This window comes from Tachysurus vachellii, chromosome 4 (genome assembly GCF_030014155.1).
Source record: "Tachysurus vachellii isolate PV-2020 chromosome 4, HZAU_Pvac_v1, whole genome shotgun sequence".
Taxonomy (NCBI): Eukaryota; Metazoa; Chordata; class Actinopteri; order Siluriformes; family Bagridae; genus Tachysurus; species Tachysurus vachellii.
The window spans coordinates 32,383,858-32,405,639 of record NC_083463.1 but is presented as its reverse complement, the minus strand read 5'-3'; the positions used below and the strand labels follow the sequence as shown (position 1 = coordinate 32,405,639).

The following is a 21,782-nucleotide window of genomic DNA, read 5'->3' as shown; positions in this document are numbered from 1 at the left end:
TGTTGGCACACCTCTGTATCTGAGTTTAATCACCTACAGAACTTTAAAACTACTTCATTTAATTGATGTATATGTCACTTTAAGTGTTAATTCCATCCCAATATAATGTTTGTTTTGGGATGTAGTCACCACCACCAACAGTACAGAGACCCAGTGTGTCCACGCTGCACTAATAACTGAGCGGAAATCTTCCTGTATGACATTCAGATGACTCTAAACAATAAAATATTAAGAATAAAAAGCAAGAATAATTAAAATTATAATTGAATTTAACGTGTTTTGCACATTCTCCCGCACGCTAGAGGGCGCTAAGACAGAAAGCTCCGAGTGAAGCAGTGCTTTAGTTCTACAGTTCTGTTTATCTCTTGTTATTGTCAGATTTCTGAAACATCTATAAAACTTTAGTCATTTTTTTTTACATTAAACTCAATATTAAAAAACTCAATTTGTGTTTTTTCTCCTTATTGACGTAAAATACGTGTTTGTTTATTTATTTCTGTCCTTTCTTCTTTTTTTCTGACAGTTAAAATCTTTAACATATCTAATTTATCACCCCTTCATCCTTCCAGAATGTTCTGTAATCCTGGACATCTTACCCCAGGCTTTTTCCAGCTTTTATCGGTCTCAGTTTTGTCTCCTTTATTATAGTATATGTGCAGCAGATGGAGATGAAGGTGAAGATAAAGCAGTGACACAGTGTGGCTTCATGGCTCTGGGTGGCCAATGATGAGAACTGTGGCATCTGCAGAGCTCCGTTTAATGACCGCTGTCCAGACTGTAATCCACTTTTCTACAATGAATGTGTCTGAGAATAATGAGCTCATTATAATAAACACCAAACTTTCCTCCTGTCCCTCACATCCACGTGTGCAGGTAAAGTCCCTGGGGACGACTGCACACCCGCTGGTGTGGGGTCAGTGTTCACACTGTTTCCACATGCACTGAACTCACAACAGGTACAGCAGCGGTGCCCCGTGTGCCGGCAGGACGTTTAAAGAGCGAGGATCTCTCCGTCAGACTCGTGTACACTGTGTTTAAACGGAGCTCAAAGTAACGCCTGCTCACCACAACACGAGGTGATGGAATAAAGCACTGCTTTGTTTACCTCTGAATACTGCAGAACTCAACACTCCTGCCTGAATGTGTACACACGTCCATAAAAATCATTAAATAATTACTGTAGATTTACAGTATACAGCCGATTCTAATCATCTTCTAATGAGCTGGTTTATAGTAGCTCACCTACAGAAGATAAGACACATCTGTTTAATGATAATGTTCGCTAGCTCAGCCAGCTGTTTCTCTTCATCATCATCCAATAATAATAATTCAGTAAAAGGTTGTCAGTTTTATTGTATGAAGAACATATAAAGTGTTTTATTTTATTGAAAGCAAGAGGGAGGTGATGTTGTTTGCCCAAGTGGCTCTTGATTTGGGCCCTTTGTCATCATATGTTAGGCCACTGATTACTAATCTTGGTTTTAAAATTGATGCAGAGTTCAAAATGCAATAATAGAGTACAAATTGGTCTAGGTTCTTTCATTTAAGGCGGTTGGTAAAAATCAGACCCCTGGTGTCCAGGCAGCACTTTGAGATGGTAATCCTTGCCTTCATTACATCTCGGTTAGATTATTGTAATGCACTTTATGTTGGTGTTAGAAAGTCCTTCAGTTGGTTAAAAATGCTGCTGCAAGATGAGCATGTTACCCCAATTCTGGCCCAATTGGCTTCCTGTGTATTCCGTGGCCTAACGGTTAGAGAGTTTGACTCCTAACCCTAAGGTTGTGGGTTCGAGTCTCAGGCCGGCAATACCAGGACTTAGGTGCCCTTGAGCAAGGCACCGAACCCCCAACTGCTCCCCGGGCGCCGCAGCATAAATGATTGCCCACTGCTCCGGGTGTGTGTTCACAGTGTGTGTGTGTGCACTGCTGTGTGTGTGTGTGCACTTTGAATGGGTTAAATGCAGAGAACGAATTCTGAGTATGGGTCACCGTACTTAGCCGTATGTCACGTCACCTTCATTCGCTTTATCAAGTGCTTTATAATTAAAGTATTATTATTATTATTATTATTATTATTATGTGACACACACATATTGCTTTTATAGCCCCGCCTCCATTCGGGGTAAAGAAAAACAAAGGAAACAATCATGTCTTTCTTATTACTATATAATTAATATAATATAATACAGGTGTTTATTATGGGGAAACAGCGACGTCATTAAATCCGACGTGACGACGTCTGCAGAGTAAAGAAGGTTGTTCCAAAATAAATATCCACTGATTTTACTGACAAAATAAACAGGTTATTCTAATAAACAGGAAGTGAGTTAATAAGAGAAGAAAATAAAAGTCTAAACACAATAAAAGGAGATTTACGTTATTAAGTAATTCTGTAGAATAACATTTGAGGGCTAAACGGCTGGATGGCGAATCGTCGACCTGACGTCAGAAACAGAACGATCGAGTGAAGAACGCAGTGGCTTTAAACTTCACCTCAGAAAATAAAGTGCGGAGTAAACACCGAGCTCACGACACACCACATGCCTCGGATTAAAGTAACGTCCGTTTAAATAACAGAAAACAGAAAGTGCTCGGCGGAGACGCACACGAGCCGTGACGGCGTTGGGATTACGACTTCTTGGAGTCCTGAGCGTTCCTTCGTCTCACGTTGTTCAAATCCACCGGCGTGAAAGCTGCAGAACACAAAAGAGACGAAACGTCAGCGCGGAGACTTACAGACACAGTAACTACAGAATAAATCACTAGGAATAATCAGATAAAGAAATCAGACACCTTTAGAACTTTGTGTGTCTGTGTGTGTGTGTTTAAATTCTTTAATTTAAAGAATATTTACATGATGATCTTTATTATAAAAGATAAAGTAAAGATCATCACGTATATTTTCTTTTTCCTTTCTTTGCTTTTCCTCATCCAAAAGAAAATGAAATGTTAATAAACAAACAAACAAATAAATAAAGCAGCTTGTGAGTAAAATGTTTTTGTTGTTGAAGATATAGAACATTGATGGATTGTGTATTAAATATGGATTTATTAAATATTATTGTATTTATTATTCTGACAGCATCTAACTAACACCATGTGTCTGTAAGAATCTTTGTGTTATAAATAAAGACAATAAAGGAAGATTAGAATGCTTTTTAGTTGGTCAGTCAAGTGTGTGTGTGTGTGTGTGTGTGTGCGAGATGAATCTGCACAAAACATACCATAATTCTGAAAAAAAATCAATATAATTCACAAAATTAAATATTTTCATACACACATATATACATTTTCTCACACACACACACACACATTTCATTTCCATTTTTGGATTGCGTAAGCCTCAACCTGGTCAGTGGAAGATGTTTTTTGTTCCCTGTTTTCATCAGAACTAACACACTTAGTGCAGTGGAGTTGAGATGAGTGCAATGTGGGAAACTTTCATGTTCCTAACAGAACCCATAGCTGGTTAGAGAACGTACGTAAACAAGCAGCTTCACAGAGAACAAGCAGCAGTTTGGGGCAAAACAACCCCAAATATCATCATGTTTTAGAAATAAAGATAATGATTATTAAGATTATTAAGTTTATATAATTACATTTTGGATCACGGTCACTGATCACTCTGCCGATAATAACCGATAACAACGAATCACAGAATGCTTTTTCAGTCGGTCAGTAAAGTGATGTGTGTGTGTGTGCGCGCGTGTGTGTGTGTGTGTGTGTGTGTGTGTGTCCAGGTTAAATATGTCACTGTGAGAGAAGTGTGTGTATAGACGTACAGCTCAGGCCGGGGTTTGGTGTTCTCTCCACGTACTTCTGAGGTCCCTTATTGCTGTTTTCAGTTCCCTGGAAGGACTGCATCTCTCTCATCACACACTGCCAGGCTACACACACACACACACACACACTGATCAAACCTTCTCTCCACACACTCCAGAAACAACAACAACAACAATAATAATAAGCAGTATAAGAGGAGGAGGAGCTCCTGACTGTAGTGGATGAAGCGGACGTTCTCCTCATGTGCTGGTGTGAGGAACTCATCACTGTTGGATGCTGAACTCACTCCAGGCGCCTGTTTGTAGTTCTGCACCATCCTCAAACCTGCTGAACACACAAACTGAATTATTATTTCATCCAGAGCTAAATGTTACATAACCCTTTTTTATTCCACAAGTCTATTTACCGTCGAATAAAGGAAACATTTTAGATATTAAATTAATTATTTAAAAATATTAAATTATTTTTTCCTCTATTTCTTTAAATCCGAACGTTTTTTTTTTTTTGCTTTAGACTTCGAATGAGTATTAGGAATGAATAGAAACAGAAATCTGAACAGTTAATATAATAAAATAACCTAAGGTACTATCATTTATTATGGTCCTTTTTTTTAATCCTATCCACATTCCGACAAATTCCCGCCTCCTTTGCTGTGATTGTTCAAAAATGTCTGCCTCCTGTGCCAGGATTGGTTAATTACACCAATTCAAGGCGTAAACGCGAAATATTAGCCAATCGTAACACAAACCGGAATCAGAAATGATCTAAATATGGGTAGGAAAAAAAATCAACTCACGACTGCAAAATTGCTAACGAGTTAGCCAATGTAGCAGATGTTACTTTAGCTAACCACGGAAAACAACTGGGTTTTAAAACGTTTAAAAACACGAATCCTCGATGATATTTTATTGGTGTAGCTATCACGTGTGGATTTTGAACAAATAAATAAAACCTACCTGCGAAGTTTAAATAAAATTGTACGCTTAAAAATCCGCCAAGTGAAGCCTGGTGCATTAGCAAAACAATGGCGTTGTCCCAATATAGCGATCATTTAAACGTCTAGTGCACTAGATAGGGTGCACGAGGTATTTTTTAGAACTCGACATAGTGCACTTAGTTAGTAAATGGGATTCTATTTGGATATAACCGATGTAACTGAAAAGAGGGTCTTATTTACAGAAATGGAAAGAAAGGAAGCAAATAGAACGATTTAGTTTAATAATAAAAATAGTTTAATTGAGAAAATAGCATATAAAATGTAAAACTGACATTAGGTCGTGGAAATTAGGTAAAAATAAAATTACACAAGAGTATGAAAGAATATATAATATATATATATATATATATATATATATATATATATATATATATATATATATATGCATTTAAAATGTATTTATTTATTTTTGTTTCTTTATTTATTTTTACAAATTATTTATATAAAAATAAATTTTGCAAGACAACAACCCCAAACGTAAAGTAGTTTCAAACAGAGCCAGAGTTTCTTTTCTGTTTTACCCCATTTATGTCCTTCAGGGATGAAAACTTTTGCACTGAGCTATTTAATGTCTACAGAATACAAGATCAAACACAACGGTATTAAAACACAGAGCTGCTTCGTGTCTTGTTCTCCAGCGGAATCTCTTTCCTCTGCAGTCACGACCCCTTTCGAGGTTCCACGTCTCCGTTCCACTTTAAGTTCTTCTGCTGTTCTCCTCCACGCTCAGACCTGCACCAACGTCATTCAAGGCCTTATTCACCAGAAGAGCTACATGTAGCAGCGTTTATGCTCTGGGTCTTACTCCATCACCATCAGACGGAGGAGAAGATCGAGCTGATTCAATGCTCCGGACGTGCTGCAGGTTCAGTCTGCGCCGGCACCGAACATCTCCACCAGCTCTTTACAGTCGGGGTCGATGAGGTCAGCGGGTTTCTCTCCACATTCGTTCTCAGCCTCGGGGTCAGCACCGAGAGAGAGCAGGAACCTGAACATTAAACAATTAAAACAAATTGTTAAAATTAACTATTACAACAAAAGTAAATCTCTTGTAAAAGAAGTTTAAATCATGTAAAATATAAAGTAACACTCACTCTGCGATGTGTGGGAATCCGTCGCTGCAGGCCATGTGGAGCGGCGTCCAGCCGTCCTCGTCTCTCTGCATGATGTCTGCACCGTGTTTTACCAGCAGCTTCACACACTCCAGGTTCCCCGAGAGCACGGCCTCGTGTATGGCTGCCATGCCTGGTGATGAGCAGAGCAATCACGCTTTAATATCACATAAAGATCAGCGAGTGGAACCTCTGCATGTTGTGAGACTTGGATTTTGTCTTGATATTTGAAAATATCTTTAAACATTTCCTTGACATAATACATTAAAAAGCTTCAACAGTCTTAGACGAGAAGTCTTACCTGAAGGATACATAGTGTCCAGGGTGACCCTCCTGGCCCGGATGAAGCGTCCGATCCTCTCCAGCTCTCCGTGACGGACATAATCCTGGAAGACCACGTCGTTGGGGAAGTGGACGCTGCGGACTGGTTTTTCGGACTTGTGGGCAGGAAGGCAGGTCACCAGATTCCCAGGTTTGATGTTGCACCCCTCATAGCTCACATTCTGGGTCACGGGACACTGGTAATACTTCATCATCTCCTTGCGGTAAGTTTGTTCTGTGGGTCGTCCCGGAATCTCGGACTCTCGCTCGGACCAGACTTCCAATCTTCTTGCCTTGTGATTGTGTGTCGCTCCCAGACTTCTTGCTCTTCTTGTGATGTCTGGTCAGTTAGGTCCAGCTCTTTATATTCTCTCTCAGACTATTTTTGGTGCCATCACCTCACAGCTCGAGTGACTGAATTGAAAGCTGAGTGGCTTTTTGACCCGCCCAATTGACAGGAACTGAAACTTGTTTTCTCCAAGATTCTTACACACACACACACACACACACACACACACACTCCTGCCAGCTCATAGCTTGCGGTCACATACTCCACGTGTAAACCTCTAGTAAACAGCTGTAAAGATGGGGGGTGTAGACATAAACACACAGAACAATCTGGAAGACATGAATATAGTCTTGGAAATGGCCTGAATGTGAAACTAAAAATATGTTTGTCATCATGAAGGTTATTTTGAGGCATGAAGTTAAAATGATGCTGCAGCCAATGTTTAGATTTTTCTAGGTCATTTATATTCAATTCAATTTATTTCTATATCACTTTTAACAATTCAAATTGATTTTTAATGATCAATTGATCTGCTTTATCAATTAATCTTTCAATTAACTTTGTAATCATTAAAACATGGAGATCTTACAGTCTCTGGGAAGAATGTGTGTGTGTCAGTTCTAGTAGAAGAGGCGTGGCCTCTGTGTCAGTTCTAACAGAGGAGGTGTGGCCTCTGTGTCAGTTCTAACAGAGGAGGTGTGGCCTCTGTGTCAGTTCTAGTAGAGGAGGTGTGGCCTCTGTGTCAGTTCTAACAGAGGAGGTGTGGCCTCTGTGTCAGTTCTAACAGAGGAGGCGTGGCCTCTGTGTCAGTTCTAGTAGAGGAGGTGTGGCCTGTGTCAGTTCTAACAGAGGAGGTGTGGCCTCTGTGTCAGTTCTAACAGAGGAGGCGTGGCCTCTGTGTCAGTTCTAACAGAGGAGGCGTGGCCTCTGTGTCAGTTCTAACAGAGAAGGTGTGGCCTCTGTGGCAGTTCTAGTAGAGGAGGTGTGGCCTGTGTCAGTTCTAACAGAGGAGGTGTGGCCTCTGTGTCAGTTCTAACAGAGGAGGCGTGGCCTCTGTGTCAGTTCTAACAGAGGAGGCGTGGCCTCTGTCAGTTCTAGTAGAGGAGGTGTGGCCTGTGTCAGTTCTAACAGAGGAGGTGTGGCCTCTGTGTCAGTTCTAACAGAGGAGGCGTGGCCTCTGTGTCAGTTCTAACAGAGGAGGCGTGGCCTCTGTGTCAGTTCTAACAGAGGAGGCGTGGCCTCTGTGTCAGTTCTAACAGAGAAGGTGTGGCCTCTGTGGCAGTTCTAGTAGAGGAGGCGTGGCCTCTGTGGCAGTTCTAACAGAGGAGGTGTGGCCTCTGTGGCAGTTCTAACAGAGGAGGCGTGGCCTCTGTGGCAGTTCTAACAGAGGAGGCGTGGCCTCTGTGTCAGTTCTAACAGAGAAGGTGTGGCCTCTGTGGCAGTTCTAGTAGAGGAGGCGTGGCCTCTGTGGCAGTTCTAGTAGAGGAGGCGTGGCCTGTGTCAGTTCTAGCAGAGGTGTGGCCTCTGTGTCAGTTCTTATTCGAGGAGGCGTGGCCTCTGTAATTTGTGCAAGTCCTTGCACGTCTCACAAGCAACAAACAATACTACAGTAAATTGCATGTAAATCATGTAATGTTGAAACGCACAAATAAAACCACAACTTTCACCATTCTGTTGTTTATTTAGCCACCAGTTTATTTTTCCACATTTTTTTTCCTTTAAGTATGATGGAATGCTTCGTTTCTTTCAACTCTTTCATTCCTCTTTCGCTCTTTACACCTTAGTTTAAAAAAAAAAAAAAAAAAAAAAAAAAAAAAAATAAAAATTCCCTCCATGTATAAACCCAAATCCTCCCCATTTAACATCAACACTCTGAACAACAGGAACTGATGGAGGATAAAACGGCACATTTACAACCCTGACCATGGACGTGTGAAAGAAATGAAAGAACCCGACAAACTGGGTTCACGGACACGTCCCCCCCCACCTCCCCCACCGCTATCCTGTCCTACAACACCGCGTCGTGTACAGAGAGGAGACACAGAGCGAAAGGTGGAATATTTCTGAAAGGGTTTCAGTAACTGAGATGAAATCTCTGCTGGCGTGAAGAACAACACAGTGGTACAGAATTGTTCCCCCTTCACGGCTTAGAGGGTCAACGGACCCTAACAAATAAAAACTGGAAAAATAGAATTAAATACAACAAATAGATAACTTTCATATCATTAAAAAAATCAGTAGCTATGTATTAATGGTAATAGAAGAAGGGGAAGAAAAAAAAAATGCACACAAGGGGGAAAAAAAAAAAAAAAAGGAAAACAGGAAGCTTGGTCTCAGCTACATCTGTGTTTGATTTACGTGAGAATGTACTGTATTTTTTTTCTTAAACACCCGACGCCCTGTGATGGAGCTGTCTGTCCCAGCCACCAAACTCAAACTCCCAATTTAAACATCGAGACCCCTGGTAGAACCTTCCAGATGCTAACTATCAGACAGGAGAAAGCTTTAATGCCAAAACGAGGCTCAATAGTTGGGTCTCCGTTCAGTTCCTTCCTAAAACGGTGTTTTCTTCTTCATGGTCATCCATCGTGGTGTAAAAAAAAAAGTCTATATGGTTGTTTGGGAGAAGTTTGCAGGTTCCTGGGACAGAGAGGGCTTAGAGTAGTGGAAGTGGTGGTTGGTGAAGGGGTTCGTCTCTCTCTCTCTCTCTCTCTTCTCTCTCGCTCTCTCTCTCTCTCCTGACCTTATAACTCATCGTGTCCATCTCCATCTGTGTCGACATCGTCGATGTCCTCATTGTCCAAATCCTGCATGAAGACAACAGTGATTATGTTCACGCCACCACGTCTTTACCAGAGCGTTATTTAACACTAACACTGCGTCAGGAACGTCACCAGGTACTGAGCTCATCCAGAGTTCTGAGCCAAACATAGAGGACAATGGAGTCATGCACTGGAATTAGACTTCCTAGAAGTGGTGCATTAGTGCTGTCCCCGAGTTAGAATTGGGTTCAACGTCATCACGATGGATCATAAAACCTGCTCGTGTTGAGGACGTAACCCTGAAACCACTCGTCTAACGCACATGTTCCCGTTCCTGATCCTGGAGAACCTCCCTGTCCTGCACAGCTGAAAGTTCTCCCTGCTTCACACACACACACACAGCAATTCTGCTAAAGAACCGGCGATTATCTTATTGGTTGAGGCTGAACAGAGAACACACAAATGTGCAAGACGGAGCTTCTTCAGGATCAGGGCTGAGAACCTGAGCTATTAATCAGTTTGAGAGAGTTTATGGTCTAGTTCCCCAGACTAAACCTAAACGCCTGAAATGATGATGGTAATGATTTGGAAGAAATATTGGACGAAGCCCCTGGTGATACTCACACTGACCTCATCATCATCGACGTCATCTCCAGCTGGTGCTCCACCCTCCTTTCCTCCGCTCTCCAGGAACTTTGTAAAGCCCTCCAACGTTCTCTCTCCACTGTAGTCAATGATCTACGACAGATGAGATGAGCAGTACATTTGGTTAGAACGTTAGAACGTACGACTTGTGTTGGAGGTGCCAAAGTTTATTCTTTATATCATCAAACAGACCAGAACCCACAGCTCAATGCGGGACGTACACTACATTAATTTGAACAGTGACCAAACTCGTCCGCCTCAAAGAAGTCCAGGTTTGAGTTCATAACTGCTGACACATCAAGGTCTTGATTTAGAACCAGCGATATTAAATCGTATCCTAAAACACGAGCTCCTGCTGCTCCTGCTGCCAAACGCCATTAACACTCGGACCCATATTTGGTCTCTGTTACATAAGCAGATGTAATAAGATACACGTTTCATTGATGTTGGCAATAAACCTGAATCTCTGGCACACGAAAGTGTCATTTAAACGACCAATCAGAGGATTAGAACTGGAACGTGCCAACAGGAAGCGGTGATGTGAACATTATTCTGTTTAGGTGCAGGATGAATCCAGTAAGAATGAAACGAACCGTGTAGAACCTCAGGAACAGCTGTAAACAAAAGGCGTTTCACAGCATGGGGTTCTGTGCCAGCTGCCCATCTCGCCCACTCAACAGAGAAACGGAATAACGTTGGGCTCGGCCAGCAGGAATGCGCATTAGCGACATGTCAGCCATGTCTGTAATACAGAGGCAGTGCCACTCCACTGCCCCACATATGCCCGGGCTGGTTTTGACCGGATTTCCTTGGCACACAACACGGTGCTAAGATCTCCCGCTCTGTAAACAAGTATTTCTAAATGAGGAAAGTCATGTTGGAGATTCACTTTAAAACAACCATGAGGCCGACGGACCAAAGCCACGTACACACAGTTAGGCGATAAGCGCACACGCTCGTCCTGAAGATCCAGTTTACTCCAGGTTACGCTTCTGATCCTAAACCGAGACACAGCTATCTAATCGTCACAGATCGCAGATAGAAATTAAATGTAAAATAAAAATACACTCATGCCCCTTTACCACCAGGGCAGTTTGAGTGCAGGTTCGGAGCCTAATTTAGAACCAGTTCTTTCTTTTTTCGACAGCCAAAGCACCGGCTCTGAACCAGGAAAAGTGGTTCTTAAGTAGCACCAAAACGTTGCTGGTCTAGACTTAAGAACCGCTTGTGTCAGGGGCTGTGGGCGGGGCTGGGGGCGGGGCTACTGTTAGCGCATTTGATAATGTACCTTAAGTAGGGGCTGTGGGCGGGGCTGTGGGTGGGGCTACTGTTAGCGCATTTGATAATGTACCTTAAGTATACTAATGTTTAATACTTTTTTACTTTAAGCACACATGATAGTAAGTAGCTACATGCTAAAGCTAACTTTTTCCTGTGTTAATGATAAAATAACGTTATGTACTTTCTCCATTACAACCTCCGTTTATACAGATTACATGGAGCTGCACGTACACGTTGGATTCGTCGCGTTTGGGTGTTAATGTAGGTTCACAAAGCCATGAGCATTAACAGTAAAGTAACATCCACCATAGTTGATGTGTTTGTCGCTGCTGCGCTAACGTTGCTGTGTAACGTGACACGTATACAGTGACGTCAGACTCGGCTCTGTGATGCTCTCTAACTGATGGAAAGACAAACCGGTTCTTAGAAGGTTCACCAGTGGAACCAACTTTGAACCAGCACCAGGTTCTTTTTGGTGGTAAAGGGGGCACCAGTGGAGCTGCTTATTTAATTAGTTACTCTTAGTTTAGCACGAGGGTTTAGCCTGCTAGCAACTCATCCTGGAGGCAATTAGCCTTCGAGCCCAAAGCTTGTTAGAGTCTGTAGCTGTGAAACACACACAAGAATAAGACCGAGATCCAACTGGGCCTCGTTGTAAAGTAGTAAACTGCTGCTGGTGACAATTATCTGTTTATTACATTTCTGTGTATGAATCTCACCTTGCGATCGTCTCCTGCTGGGAAGAACTTGAGCGTGGGGAAACTGTGGACTTTAACGTTCTCGATCTCGTTGGCTGTGGCATCCATCTTGGCCACCACTACGTCTGCGTGGTCCTTGTATTTCTCTCCCAGCTGATCCCAGATCGGCGCCAGCTGTTTGCAGTGGCCACACCAGGGCGCGTCTGAGGGAAAGGAAAACAAGGTCATCAGGAAGAAAACAAACGTTCTGAGCAGTCAAAGCCGACAGCAGACGCCGCCGTTTACGCCGCTTTATAAAACACGCTTACAGAATTCCACAAAGACGTTCTTGGCGGGGTCAAAGACGACCTCCTCGAAGTTCTTGCCCACCAGGACCCTGACTGGGTTCTTGTCCCAGTCGTCAGGAACGTCCTGGCTCATAAGGTGAGGCTGTGGATTAAGACATGAGACGAAAGTGTAACACCGTCCTCAGAAAACATCTACAGTAAACAGAATGAAGTGTGAACACCACACCAACCTTCAGCTTGCCCTCGGTGAACGCCGTGCAGAAGCTGACGATGTTCTCTGCCGTGATCTCTGAAGACTCGGGTTTGTATTTGGTCATCTCGTCCTCCAGGGTGATGAGGCGCAGGGCGGGGCACTCTTCCTTCTTCAGGCCGAAGAACTCCAAGATGCGCTGGTTATCCTCCACCTCGCTGTCGATGAAGATGAAGAGGATCTGCAGAAGGGAGGAAGATCAGATGAAGCAGAAATGTACTGTAGGTATGAGAAACTGTTAAGAAAGGAAATCATCCGTTTTTACACACCTTGCCCTTGAAGCCCTCAGATGCTTTCTTAAAGTGGTCCAGCTTCTCCTGGAAGTCTTTGCTGGCTTTGGGCACAAACAGCAGAATGTGGGACTTGATGTCTCCTCCGAAGATCTTGGGGGCCGTCTGATCGACAGAGAGGGAAAAAAAAAAAAAAAGTCTGACTCCGCCTACTGAGGTTGCACGGTTACGTCTTTAAACTTCTCCTGATCCCATGAACCCTGAGTGTAACCAGGGGAAGTGAACATGTAGGAGATAAGGACCGGTTCCTGCTCAGGGGGTGAGTTTACCTGTTCGGTGAATTCGATGACCAGTGGGAGCTGATTGGCCTTGATGAAGATCAGGAGGTTCTCTTTGGTGAGCTCGCCGTCGAAGGTGTTCCGTCCCTCGTCGAACTGAAACACACGAGACGGGTTACAGATTTTATATTTAAAACACAAATTTAGCCGCGTTGAGGTGACGACATTTGTATTTGCCGGCCCCAGAGAAGGAGGCGTGGCCTCCGAGTGCACGTATGTATAGCAGTCTAGGTAAAGGAGGCGTGGCCTTATTGTGCACATCGCCTGTATTTAACGTGAAACCTTCTTGCCGTAGAGACAGAGCTGTAAATCAGCACCGTTTAACTGGTCAGATAAAGTACGACGTGATGTAACGGTCATGAAGAAATCTGTTATGGTCATATTTAACACCAGTCATGAGGATATTTAATAAACCATAAACGCTGAGTCACTCAGCAGACATGATGTTACTGTACGCTCATTAAAGGTGTTACACAAACTCCTAATCTCGGTTAATACCCAAGCTCCGCCTTCTCGTGATCTAACACACGTCAATCAACGCAACCGGGCACCACGTCGAGGTGATGATGCCCAAACCCGCACGTCTACTGTGGACAGTTTCTGAGAACAGACACGGATCCCCTGAATAACAAACTACTACGACTGCACGACCAGTTGGTGATGGAGTCTAAATGTGGTGAAGAATCAGGAAAACAAACACCTGCTCGAAAAGACGAGCGACGACACGACGGACAAACTGGAACGTGATCCTGCGGATGAACAGACGGTCAACAGATGTGAAATCACTAGAGAAGCTCGAGGTGAGAGCTACAGCCAGGGCTAATGTTAGTGTAGGGGTGTGTGTGTGTGTGTGTGTGTGTGTGTGTGTGTGTGTGTGTGTGGTGATGGGTCAGGTTACGTGGCTGCGACAGAGATGTGGGGTAATAAAGGAGGAAACACTCTGTAATGTACAGAGCTTTACATTCTGGGTCAGAGGGTCAGTGTAAGGGGCTCCTATATATACAGGTTTCAGTGAAGTGGGCGTGGCCTATGGAATTGTCGGTCCTGAGAAAACAGGCACTCTATATGCACCTGTCAATCACAGAAAATGAGGCGGGGCTACGCTCTTCTTTAATACACAACACATTTACACTAAACATTTTCAGCAACACAGTCTAGGAATCTTTTTATTGGCCTGTCGGAGAAAAGGGGGCGGAGCTTCGGTACAAATCACTGCTTCCTGTTTTTGACAGCCGGAGGAGAAAACAGTCCCGGATTTAAACAGCAGGAACGTTTTAGCCCGTTGATTACAATTTAAGGAGAAAAAAAAAATGGCGAAGACCTTCTTAAAGAGCACCACGGCGTCCTTAGTGACCTCGAACTTGGAGAAGACGGAATCATCAGAGGTGATACCAAAGGGAATGTCATCAATGGTCTCTGCTGCTTTGATGAAGGTCTTAGCTCCATCAGACTCCAAATCCTACACACACACACACAGACACACACACAGACAGACAGAAACACACAGACAGACAGACAGTTAGTTAAAAACCCCATTTACTTAAATAAACACACCTTAATCCCCTGAAACTCTTACACCTGTACATTGTATTTGTTGGAGTGAATTACAATAAGTTTGTACTGTGAGTAAATAAAAGCACACAATAAGGCAGAGGGTTAAACTGAGTCTGCTGTACAGATCAGTGTGACGTCAGCTGTGTTCGGCTGCTGCTTTTAAGGCACACAGACCTTGAAGAAGCCGATGACGGCGACCTCGTTGTCTGCGATGAGAGACTCTGCTTGCGTGACCTCACTGAGAGGGGCGGCGGCCGGGCCGGTCTTCTTCTTCAACCAGTTCACAATGTCATCAGCCTGGCGACCAGCTACACACACACACACACACACACACACACACAGGTTATTTTACTCATCCACGAGTGTGTTATTCCTCTTACACCACAGCAGTTTAACACTGAACACAACCAACTCAAAGCCACATCTATTGTCACACTTAATGTTCCTGTTCTCACTTCTGTTACAGCAGCCACACGTCCCTGCGAACAAGCTGTTGCTATAGAAACGATAAGGTGTCCGAGAGCGTACGTTCGTTTAGACCCGTTCTTCAGTCTGAGGTGCAGTTAGAGAGAATGAATCAACACCTGACCACCAATCAGAGTCCAGCAGCTCTGTGTGTGTACACTGGGTGTGTGTGTGTGTGTGTGTGTGTGTGTGTGTGTGTGTGTGTACACTGTGGGTGTACGCTGTGTGCAGTAGAGCGACGTGTTCATGCACATTATTAAGAGGAAGTGAAGAGTCCAAAAATACACCACATCCATGTGACTTAACTGCAACTCAGATTCAGAGAATCTGTACAGTGTGTGAGAGTGAAGCTTGTTTATTTTATTAATTAACATAATGAAGCGGAATAAACCGGTTTGGGTTTGAACGAGACACCGAGCATAATTTATCTAACGCTTTTAAACAGGTTTTTTTTTTGGGTCTCAGTCAGACAGCTTACGCCAAGACACCGAACCTGTTCCCTCAGGGTGGAGGAATGAGCTGTGAACCTGAGGCAGGTGAACAAACAGCGGCGTGTCATTAACCTGGTGTCAGAGCTGGACGAGAGCCAAACAATACAGTCAGCAAAACTCTGACACACGACTGTTTCCTCATCCTCTCAAAATCAGGCTGACGTTGGGTCAGAATCAGTAAATAATCTCCTGCGTCGAGCTCCGTCACCGGGACAGAAACTTCAACATCCACACAAACATCCGCTTTAAGGACCAGAAAGTACAAACCCGACACGGGACGACAGACGGAGCTTCCACTAACCGCGTCGTTCATCTGTACAACACCTGAGAATTCAAACTCTCCCTTCAGCCTCGTGTGGAGATTTCGCTAAGTGCAAATAAGCCATAAATTAGTTCGCATGTTCACAGCACGCTCGCATTTAGGCCACGCCCACAAAACTCCATAAAAGGCAAAGAGATGAAAACGTCAAAACAATCAAGACATTTTTCAACAACAGTAACGCAGCTCAGCTACTGCAGCACATCCGATACCTAACCCTAACCCCAGGAAACACACGAGCGATTAAATAAAATCACTAAAGCAAGTAAACAAGGAGCTAAATAAATAACTGTTTACTGGATGATGGTGAAATGTTCATGCTGAATTATCAAACAGATAAAAAAATGAAGATCAAACGTGGCTTCACTCCATCATCATCATCATCACTAGTTTATCCTGGACTTCCTGTTTCTCAAAAGGCACGTCGGAGAAACAGTGTGTCTAATCACGTCTGGAACGGCTGCGTGCCGGAGCGTATGCTGAGTGGAGACACGGAGGACACGAGGAGGAGGAGGAGGAGGAGGAGAGAGTTCCTCAGGATCCAGTTACACTGAGCAAAACCACAGAGCAACGTGAGGAACAGCACGCACAGCTGCGCCGAGGAGGAATCTCCCAGAGTGTGGAGCAGGAGGAGAAAGAGGAGTCTCTCTCACACACACACACACACACACGATGATAACCAGGAGAGTCCCATTTTATTCTCTAGAACATCAGTTTTAGTTCAATGCACTGATACATACAGTATCGTTTCTATAGTAACAAGCATCCAGCAGGCAGATAAACAGTGTTTCACTGTTATAATTCGTTTACGTTAACATTATTAAGTCTATAATACTGTATTAAATATTAAGACAGTTTTCTTTATAAAAAAAAAAAAAACCACCACCACAAAAACACTCACCCGAGTACTCCTTGGGCGCGGCCTTCTCTCCACCTTTGAAGAATTTGATGGTGGGGTAACCGCGGACCCCAAACTCCTGCGCCAGCTCCGTCTCCTCCGTGGCGTCCACTTTGCCCAGGCGGATGTCCGAACCCTCGCTTTTGAGGATTCCTGCTGCTTTGGCATATTCTGGAGCGAGGGCTTTGCAGTGACCGCACCATGGTGCATCTGGAAGACCAAAATGGTGAAGAGGTGATGAGAAAATAAAACAGGAAAAATCCTACATACTGCGACGACCGAGCGATTCAGACGTGGTACAAGGGGGTGATGGGGGACCGAAGACACTGACGACAAGTTTACACACCCTCCAGCTTCAGCAACATAGAAAGCTGCCACCAATTCAATGGCTGTCGATGAACGCGTCAGTTTCTGTTCTAAGGATTTGGGTAAAATAAAACAAGATTTAACAGTCAAATGGCTGCCATACGTTACCCAGTCTGGTGTGTGAACTTTACACGGATATTTGCTCGTTAAAGTTCACAGCTGGATGAACTGAAAAACCAGACAAACACTTTCATCTCCTGTTGTGTAGAAAACTGTGATGCTGATGTGCATGTGACGTGTGAAAGGAGGACATCTGCAAAGACCGAACGCAGTCTGATGGCAGACCGACACGGCGTCAGATGGAACATCGGGACTCGACTCCCATCTGACTCGGGACGCGACTCCCATCTGACTCGGGACGCGACTCCCATCTGACTCGGGACGCGACTCCCATCTGACTCGGGACGCGACTCCCATCTGACTCGGGACGCGACTCTTACTGTTGTGTATAAATGTGCGGCCCTGACGGCAGAAAGCGCCTTTGTTTACTCCAGAACTCATTTAATCACTGAGGTGTTTTGTCACTTTTCTTTGCTCCTGAAATAAAAGCCCTTAAGCAGAACAAATATAAAGCACGATTCAGAAGCCAGTCAGAGGACTTGAGGATGTATTTATTAACTTTATTCCCCTGTACTCGTCATCACAAGTCTAAAGTTCATGACTTCTCCTATTTAAACTTCGTGCTGATGTACACGTCGACCTAAAAGCACGTTTCCCTCCCCCCCTCCCCCCACAGACGGCTTTAACCCTCCCCTGTGTGAACGTGGGCCACAAACTTCGTGGAGCTCTGTGACTGGGTAAGAAAGTCCAACCGGGGGAGAAAAAAAAAGAAGGAAAAAAAAAAAAACACACCCGTTTTCATCATAAAGCCCACCCTCTCTTCTGCGATTGGTTGTTTTCTCGCAGTGCCTGCGTTACTATTGGTCATCTGATCCATCAGCCGTGATGTACGGTTGCTAAGATGACTGTAATGATTGAGTTTTAAACAGGCCAATCAAGCGCCGGATGGCGGAAACAACGAGCCAATCGCCGCGCGGGAATCGTCATGACCGTCCTATTAACAACACATGGAGGCGGGATATCTCCAATACGGATAAGGAAAAAAAGTTTCGTGAATTGACAATGAAGTACACAAAATCCAAAATGGAGACGCGGAGATTTATAACGTCGATAACAAAAAAAAAGTAACCTGGAAGTTGTTTTTTCGTGAACAAACGTGTGGCAGATAACAGCTGTAATAGCTTTTATAGGTTTCTGCTACATTTTAAATGTTTACGTATTAATATGTGACCGATTAAAAGCTCCACAACATCGTGAAATAAAACGAGTTTCAGTGACACAAAACTAGTGATAAAGACTTTGTGTTCATTACGTGTACAGTGAGAAGGAGAGGAAATAAACACGGTGTGTGTGAGAGTGTGTGTGTGAGAGAGAGTGTGTGTGTGTGTGAGAGAGAGTGTGTGTGTGTGTGAGGACACAATGTTTAACACCATAATCACGTGATTTATGCGTATTAGAATTAACTACACACTACAATACATCATTGTTTTCTCTTAAAGAAGATCTGCAGTGTAATTAAACACCAAACACCAGCAGAAAGCATCAGTTTATTTCCTTACACTGTTGTGCACTACTGTGAACATCAATAGAGTAAATCACTTGTTATTATTATTATTATTATTATTATTATTATTATTATACACACAGCTGGCACTAAACTATTCAAACACATATGGTATCTCATTGTCTGCATTGTTGTATTGTATAGTATAGTGTTATTTATGTGTGTATTGTATAGTATAGTGTTATTTATGTGTGTATTGTATAGTATAGTGTTATTTATGTGTGTATTGTATAGTATAGTGTTATTTATGTGTGTATTGTATAGTATAGTGTTATTTATGTGTGTATTGTATAGTATAGTGTTATTTATGTGTGTATTGTATAGTATAGTGTTATTTATGTGTGTATTGTATAGTATAGTGTTATTTATGTGTGTATTGTATAGTATAGTGTTATTTATGTGTGTATTGTATAGTATAGTGTTATTTATGTGTGTATTGTATAGTATAGTGTTATTTATGTGTGTATTGTATAGTATAGTGTTATTTATGTGTGTATTGTATAGTATAGTGTTATTTATTTCAGAACTTTTGAGAGTCACAAACAGCTGGAACCAAATTCCTGGTATGTGTCAACTCACTTGGCCAATAAACCTGATTCTGATTCTGATTCTGACACTTTAATTGGGACAATAAAAGACAGAATTAATCATGTTAAAGACTCTTTAAGGTACACACACACACACACACACACACACACACACAGTGAATGTTAACTCTATAAAGATTCTTTAACATGATTACTTCTGTTCTAAGTGTAAACTTATCAGATAAGCAGTAGGAGTGTCAGACTGCAGCTTGTTCCTGACACTTGAATCACCTTTACACCCGTTCACAGTGCTGCACGCGCACTAAACTTGATCACGGCAGGTAAAGTTACATGTTCACACAAAGCACGTGAGTAATTCACAGGACCAGCTCACACCGTACAGACAGAAAGCATGTGAAACACTCACAGAACTCGACCAGGATGTTGGGGTGAGCTTCCAGAGCCTCGTCCAGGTTGCTCTTGTTGAGCACGAGCACATCGTCCTCCTCCGGGATGTGAGCCGCGGCTACGAGCGCCAGCGCGAGCGCGCACAGGACCACCGACTTCATTATCAGCTCCTTTGTGGTACTTTTAAGAGTTTCAGCCTCTCGGATGTCCCCTAAACACGCAGCTGCTTCGCTTTACTTCTGCTATACGTCGCTGCTGCAGGGGTTTGAACTCCGTCGGTACTAAACGTGGCAGCGCGCGCAGGAAACCGGTAGAGGGGTCGCAGTGGTGCCGCGCATGCGCATTTATCAGCTCTCACACCGTTCGTGTTGAATTGTGAGTGGACCAGCGGGCGCGCGACACCCGGAAGTGAATGAAGCAGAGCGCTTATCGCGGGTTGCCATGGGCACCATAAAGCCGCGGGAGTGACGTCACTGTTTAGTCAGATCTGAATTTAGTGTGAAATAAACAATAAATAATAATAATCTTTTACACATTACACATTCAACAGGACAACAAATATATAAAAAAGGACAAACATATTATACATATAAATGATTACAAACAGGATAAAATAATTATATATAAATATAAATAAATACATATATAATAAAGGGAATGTCCAGAGATTCACACACACACACACACACACACACACACACATATACACACACATATACACAGATACACACACATACACACACGCACATATACACAGATACACACAGATACACACATACACACAAACATACACACACATACACACAGATGCACACACAGATACACACACACACTTATACACACACATACACACACATATACACAGATACACACACACACACACACACACACACACACACACACACACACACACATACACAGATACACACACATACATACACAGATACACACACACACACACACACACACACACTCCACTGCAGCAGTTTACTGCATCCACTTTGGATATATCAGTATCAGAGCTCTGCGTATTGATATCAGAGATATGCAAAGACGAGTTATGCAAAAAACACTGCAGACAAAACATTAGAGGATTTGAGACATTACGATTCAGTGGTATGTAAATTCAGTCAAATCCAATCTGGTACTGTTTTCAGTCTGATCTAATGGATCAGTGCATCCTTAACTCCTTAGGGAAAGTTTTTACAATATTGTTCCAGCAGTGAAGAAAACACTTTCACTTTTATATAAAGAAGGTGTAGTGCACGTGAATCTCTGGACATTCCCTTTATTATAGTCACATGTAATAACATTCAGTGTAACATCAATAGCAGAATAATCTACAGCCTAACACATGCAGGGGAGGAGAATCATGAGGCCGTGAGCAATAAGAGACAGCACTAAACACTGAGTCACACTCGAACCATCACTCACAGAAGACGTACAGAAAGATGAGGAAACAAAGTGAGAGCAAACAGACAGAAAATAAACACATGGCTGAAAACATCAGAGCAACAAGTAAAATGTTCAACAGCTCCATCACGTGTTTAACTACATCCAGTTACACTGAGGGCAGATATACAGGACTGGAGACCAGGCACTCGGGATGTATTTAATTATCTATTTATTTAATTCAACTTTTTATTTAAATTAATTTAAATTAAAAGCTAGTATTGTTTTTATACTTAAAATGAATTTGTCTGAAAAGAACAAAATCACACAGTGTGTGAACGTGTTAATGTGTGTGTGTGTGTGTGTGTGTGTGTGTGTGCTGTTCCCAGCTGTTTAACCAGCTGTTAAATTCGTTAAGCGTCTCTTCCTGCCTTTAAACGACAGTCTGGTGCTATTTGTTCAGTAACTGATGATCTGTCAGTGTTTCTTTTGCCACATCACCACCATCATGAGACACCGATACTGCAACCTCCTGACAGACAGACAGACAGACAGACAGACAGACAGACAGACAGAGAAGATAGAAACAGACATGCAGGCCAACAGATAAGACGAACAGACCGCCAGCTAGACAAACAGAGACAGACAGATAATCAGAAAGACAGACAGACAGAGGGACAAACAAACAGACAGACAGACAGACAGACAGACAGACACAGTGCACTGTACTTCATTAATAAACT

The 21,782-nt window shown here is 43.0% G+C and overlaps 4 protein-coding genes across 6 annotated transcripts; 1 reads left to right on the top strand and 3 right to left on the bottom strand.

Moving 5' to 3' along the window:
* Positions 1 to 668: 668 nt before the first annotated feature.
* Positions 669 to 995, top strand: anapc11 (APC11 anaphase promoting complex subunit 11 homolog (yeast)). The gene is given in 4 exon segments (XM_060868601.1): positions 669 to 777; positions 874 to 899; positions 901 to 940; positions 943 to 995. Coding segments are annotated over 4 exon segments (228 nt in total).
* Positions 996 to 2,169: 1,174 nt separating this feature from the next.
* On the bottom strand, positions 2,170 to 4,830 carry LOC132844066 (mapk-regulated corepressor-interacting protein 1-like). 2 transcript variants are annotated; one of them, XM_060867227.1, is made up of 4 exons: positions 4,742 to 4,830; positions 3,999 to 4,109; positions 3,785 to 3,889; positions 2,170 to 2,695 (listed from the first exon to the last, which is right to left on the bottom strand). In XM_060867227.1, exons 1-4 carry the CDS (start codon positions 4,797 to 4,799, stop codon positions 2,631 to 2,633), a joined length of 339 nt encoding a protein of 112 aa, XP_060723210.1. In that variant the 5' UTR covers positions 4,800 to 4,830; the 3' UTR covers positions 2,170 to 2,630. The 2 variants fall into 2 exon arrangements, with proteins under 2 accessions (XP_060723210.1, XP_060723209.1); XM_060867226.1 differs by having other exon boundaries at positions 3,999 to 4,112; positions 4,742 to 4,819.
* A 369-nt stretch (positions 4,831 to 5,199) lies between these two features.
* On the bottom strand, positions 5,200 to 7,024 carry ppp1r27b (protein phosphatase 1, regulatory subunit 27b). The gene is made up of 3 exons (XM_060869034.1): positions 6,196 to 7,024; positions 5,877 to 6,027; positions 5,200 to 5,770 (listed from the first exon to the last, which is right to left on the bottom strand). Exons 1-3 carry the CDS (start codon positions 6,428 to 6,430, stop codon positions 5,650 to 5,652), a joined length of 507 nt encoding a protein of 168 aa, XP_060725017.1. The 5' UTR covers positions 6,431 to 7,024; the 3' UTR covers positions 5,200 to 5,649.
* Positions 7,025 to 8,165: 1,141 nt separating this feature from the next.
* Positions 8,166 to 20,007, bottom strand: p4hb (prolyl 4-hydroxylase, beta polypeptide). Of its 2 annotated transcripts, none has more exons than XM_060869032.1 (11): positions 19,667 to 20,007; positions 16,726 to 16,932; positions 14,724 to 14,857; positions 14,317 to 14,454; positions 12,987 to 13,091; positions 12,697 to 12,822; positions 12,408 to 12,608; positions 12,199 to 12,319; positions 11,912 to 12,093; positions 9,891 to 10,004; positions 8,166 to 9,311 (listed from the first exon to the last, which is right to left on the bottom strand). In XM_060869032.1, the coding sequence occupies exons 1-11, from the start codon at positions 19,806 to 19,808 to the stop codon at positions 9,249 to 9,251; spliced, it is 1,533 nt and encodes a 510-aa protein (XP_060725015.1). In that variant the 5' UTR covers positions 19,809 to 20,007; the 3' UTR covers positions 8,166 to 9,248. The 2 variants fall into 2 exon arrangements, with proteins under 2 accessions (XP_060725015.1, XP_060725016.1); XM_060869033.1 differs by having other exon boundaries at positions 9,897 to 10,004; positions 19,667 to 20,004.
* Positions 20,008 to 21,782: the final 1,775 nt, after the last annotated feature.

What these genes read in the sequence shown, in the direction of transcription:
- p4hb (XM_060869032.1), bottom strand. Translation starts at nt 19,808, where the DNA reads ATGAAGTCGGTGGTCCTGTGCGCGCTCGCGCTGGCGCTCGTAGCCGCG. An exon ending in TCATCGAATTCACCGAACAG is followed by an intron (nt 12,823 to 12,986) that starts GTAAACTCACCC and finishes TCTGTCGATCAG; the next exon opens with ACGGCCCCCAAGATCTTCGG. An exon ending in TCGATGATGATGAGGTCAGT is followed by an intron (nt 9,312 to 9,890) that starts GTGAGTATCACC and finishes GTCTTCATGCAG; the next exon opens with GATTTGGACAATGAGGACAT.
- ppp1r27b (XM_060869034.1), bottom strand. Translation starts at nt 6,430, where the DNA reads ATGATGAAGTATTACCAGTGTCCCGTGACCCAGAATGTGAGCTATGAG. An exon ending in GGACACTATGTATCCTTCAG is followed by an intron (nt 6,028 to 6,195) that starts GTAAGACTTCTC and finishes GCTCATCACCAG; the next exon opens with GCATGGCAGCCATACACGAG. An exon ending in GGATTCCCACACATCGCAGA is followed by an intron (nt 5,771 to 5,876) that starts GTGAGTGTTACT and finishes TTTAATGTTCAG; the next exon opens with GTTCCTGCTCTCTCTCGGTG.
- LOC132844066 (XM_060867226.1), bottom strand. Translation starts at nt 4,799, where the DNA reads ATGCACCAGGCTTCACTTGGCGGATTTTTAAGCGTACAATTTTATTTA. An exon ending in CGTCCGCTTCATCCACTACA is followed by an intron (nt 3,890 to 3,998) that starts GTCAGGAGCTCC and finishes GTGTGTGTGTAG; the next exon opens with CCTGGCAGTGTGTGATGAGA. An exon ending in ACCAAACCCCGGCCTGAGCT is followed by an intron (nt 2,696 to 3,784) that starts GTACGTCTATAC and finishes TGTGTTCTGCAG; the next exon opens with CTTTCACGCCGGTGGATTTG.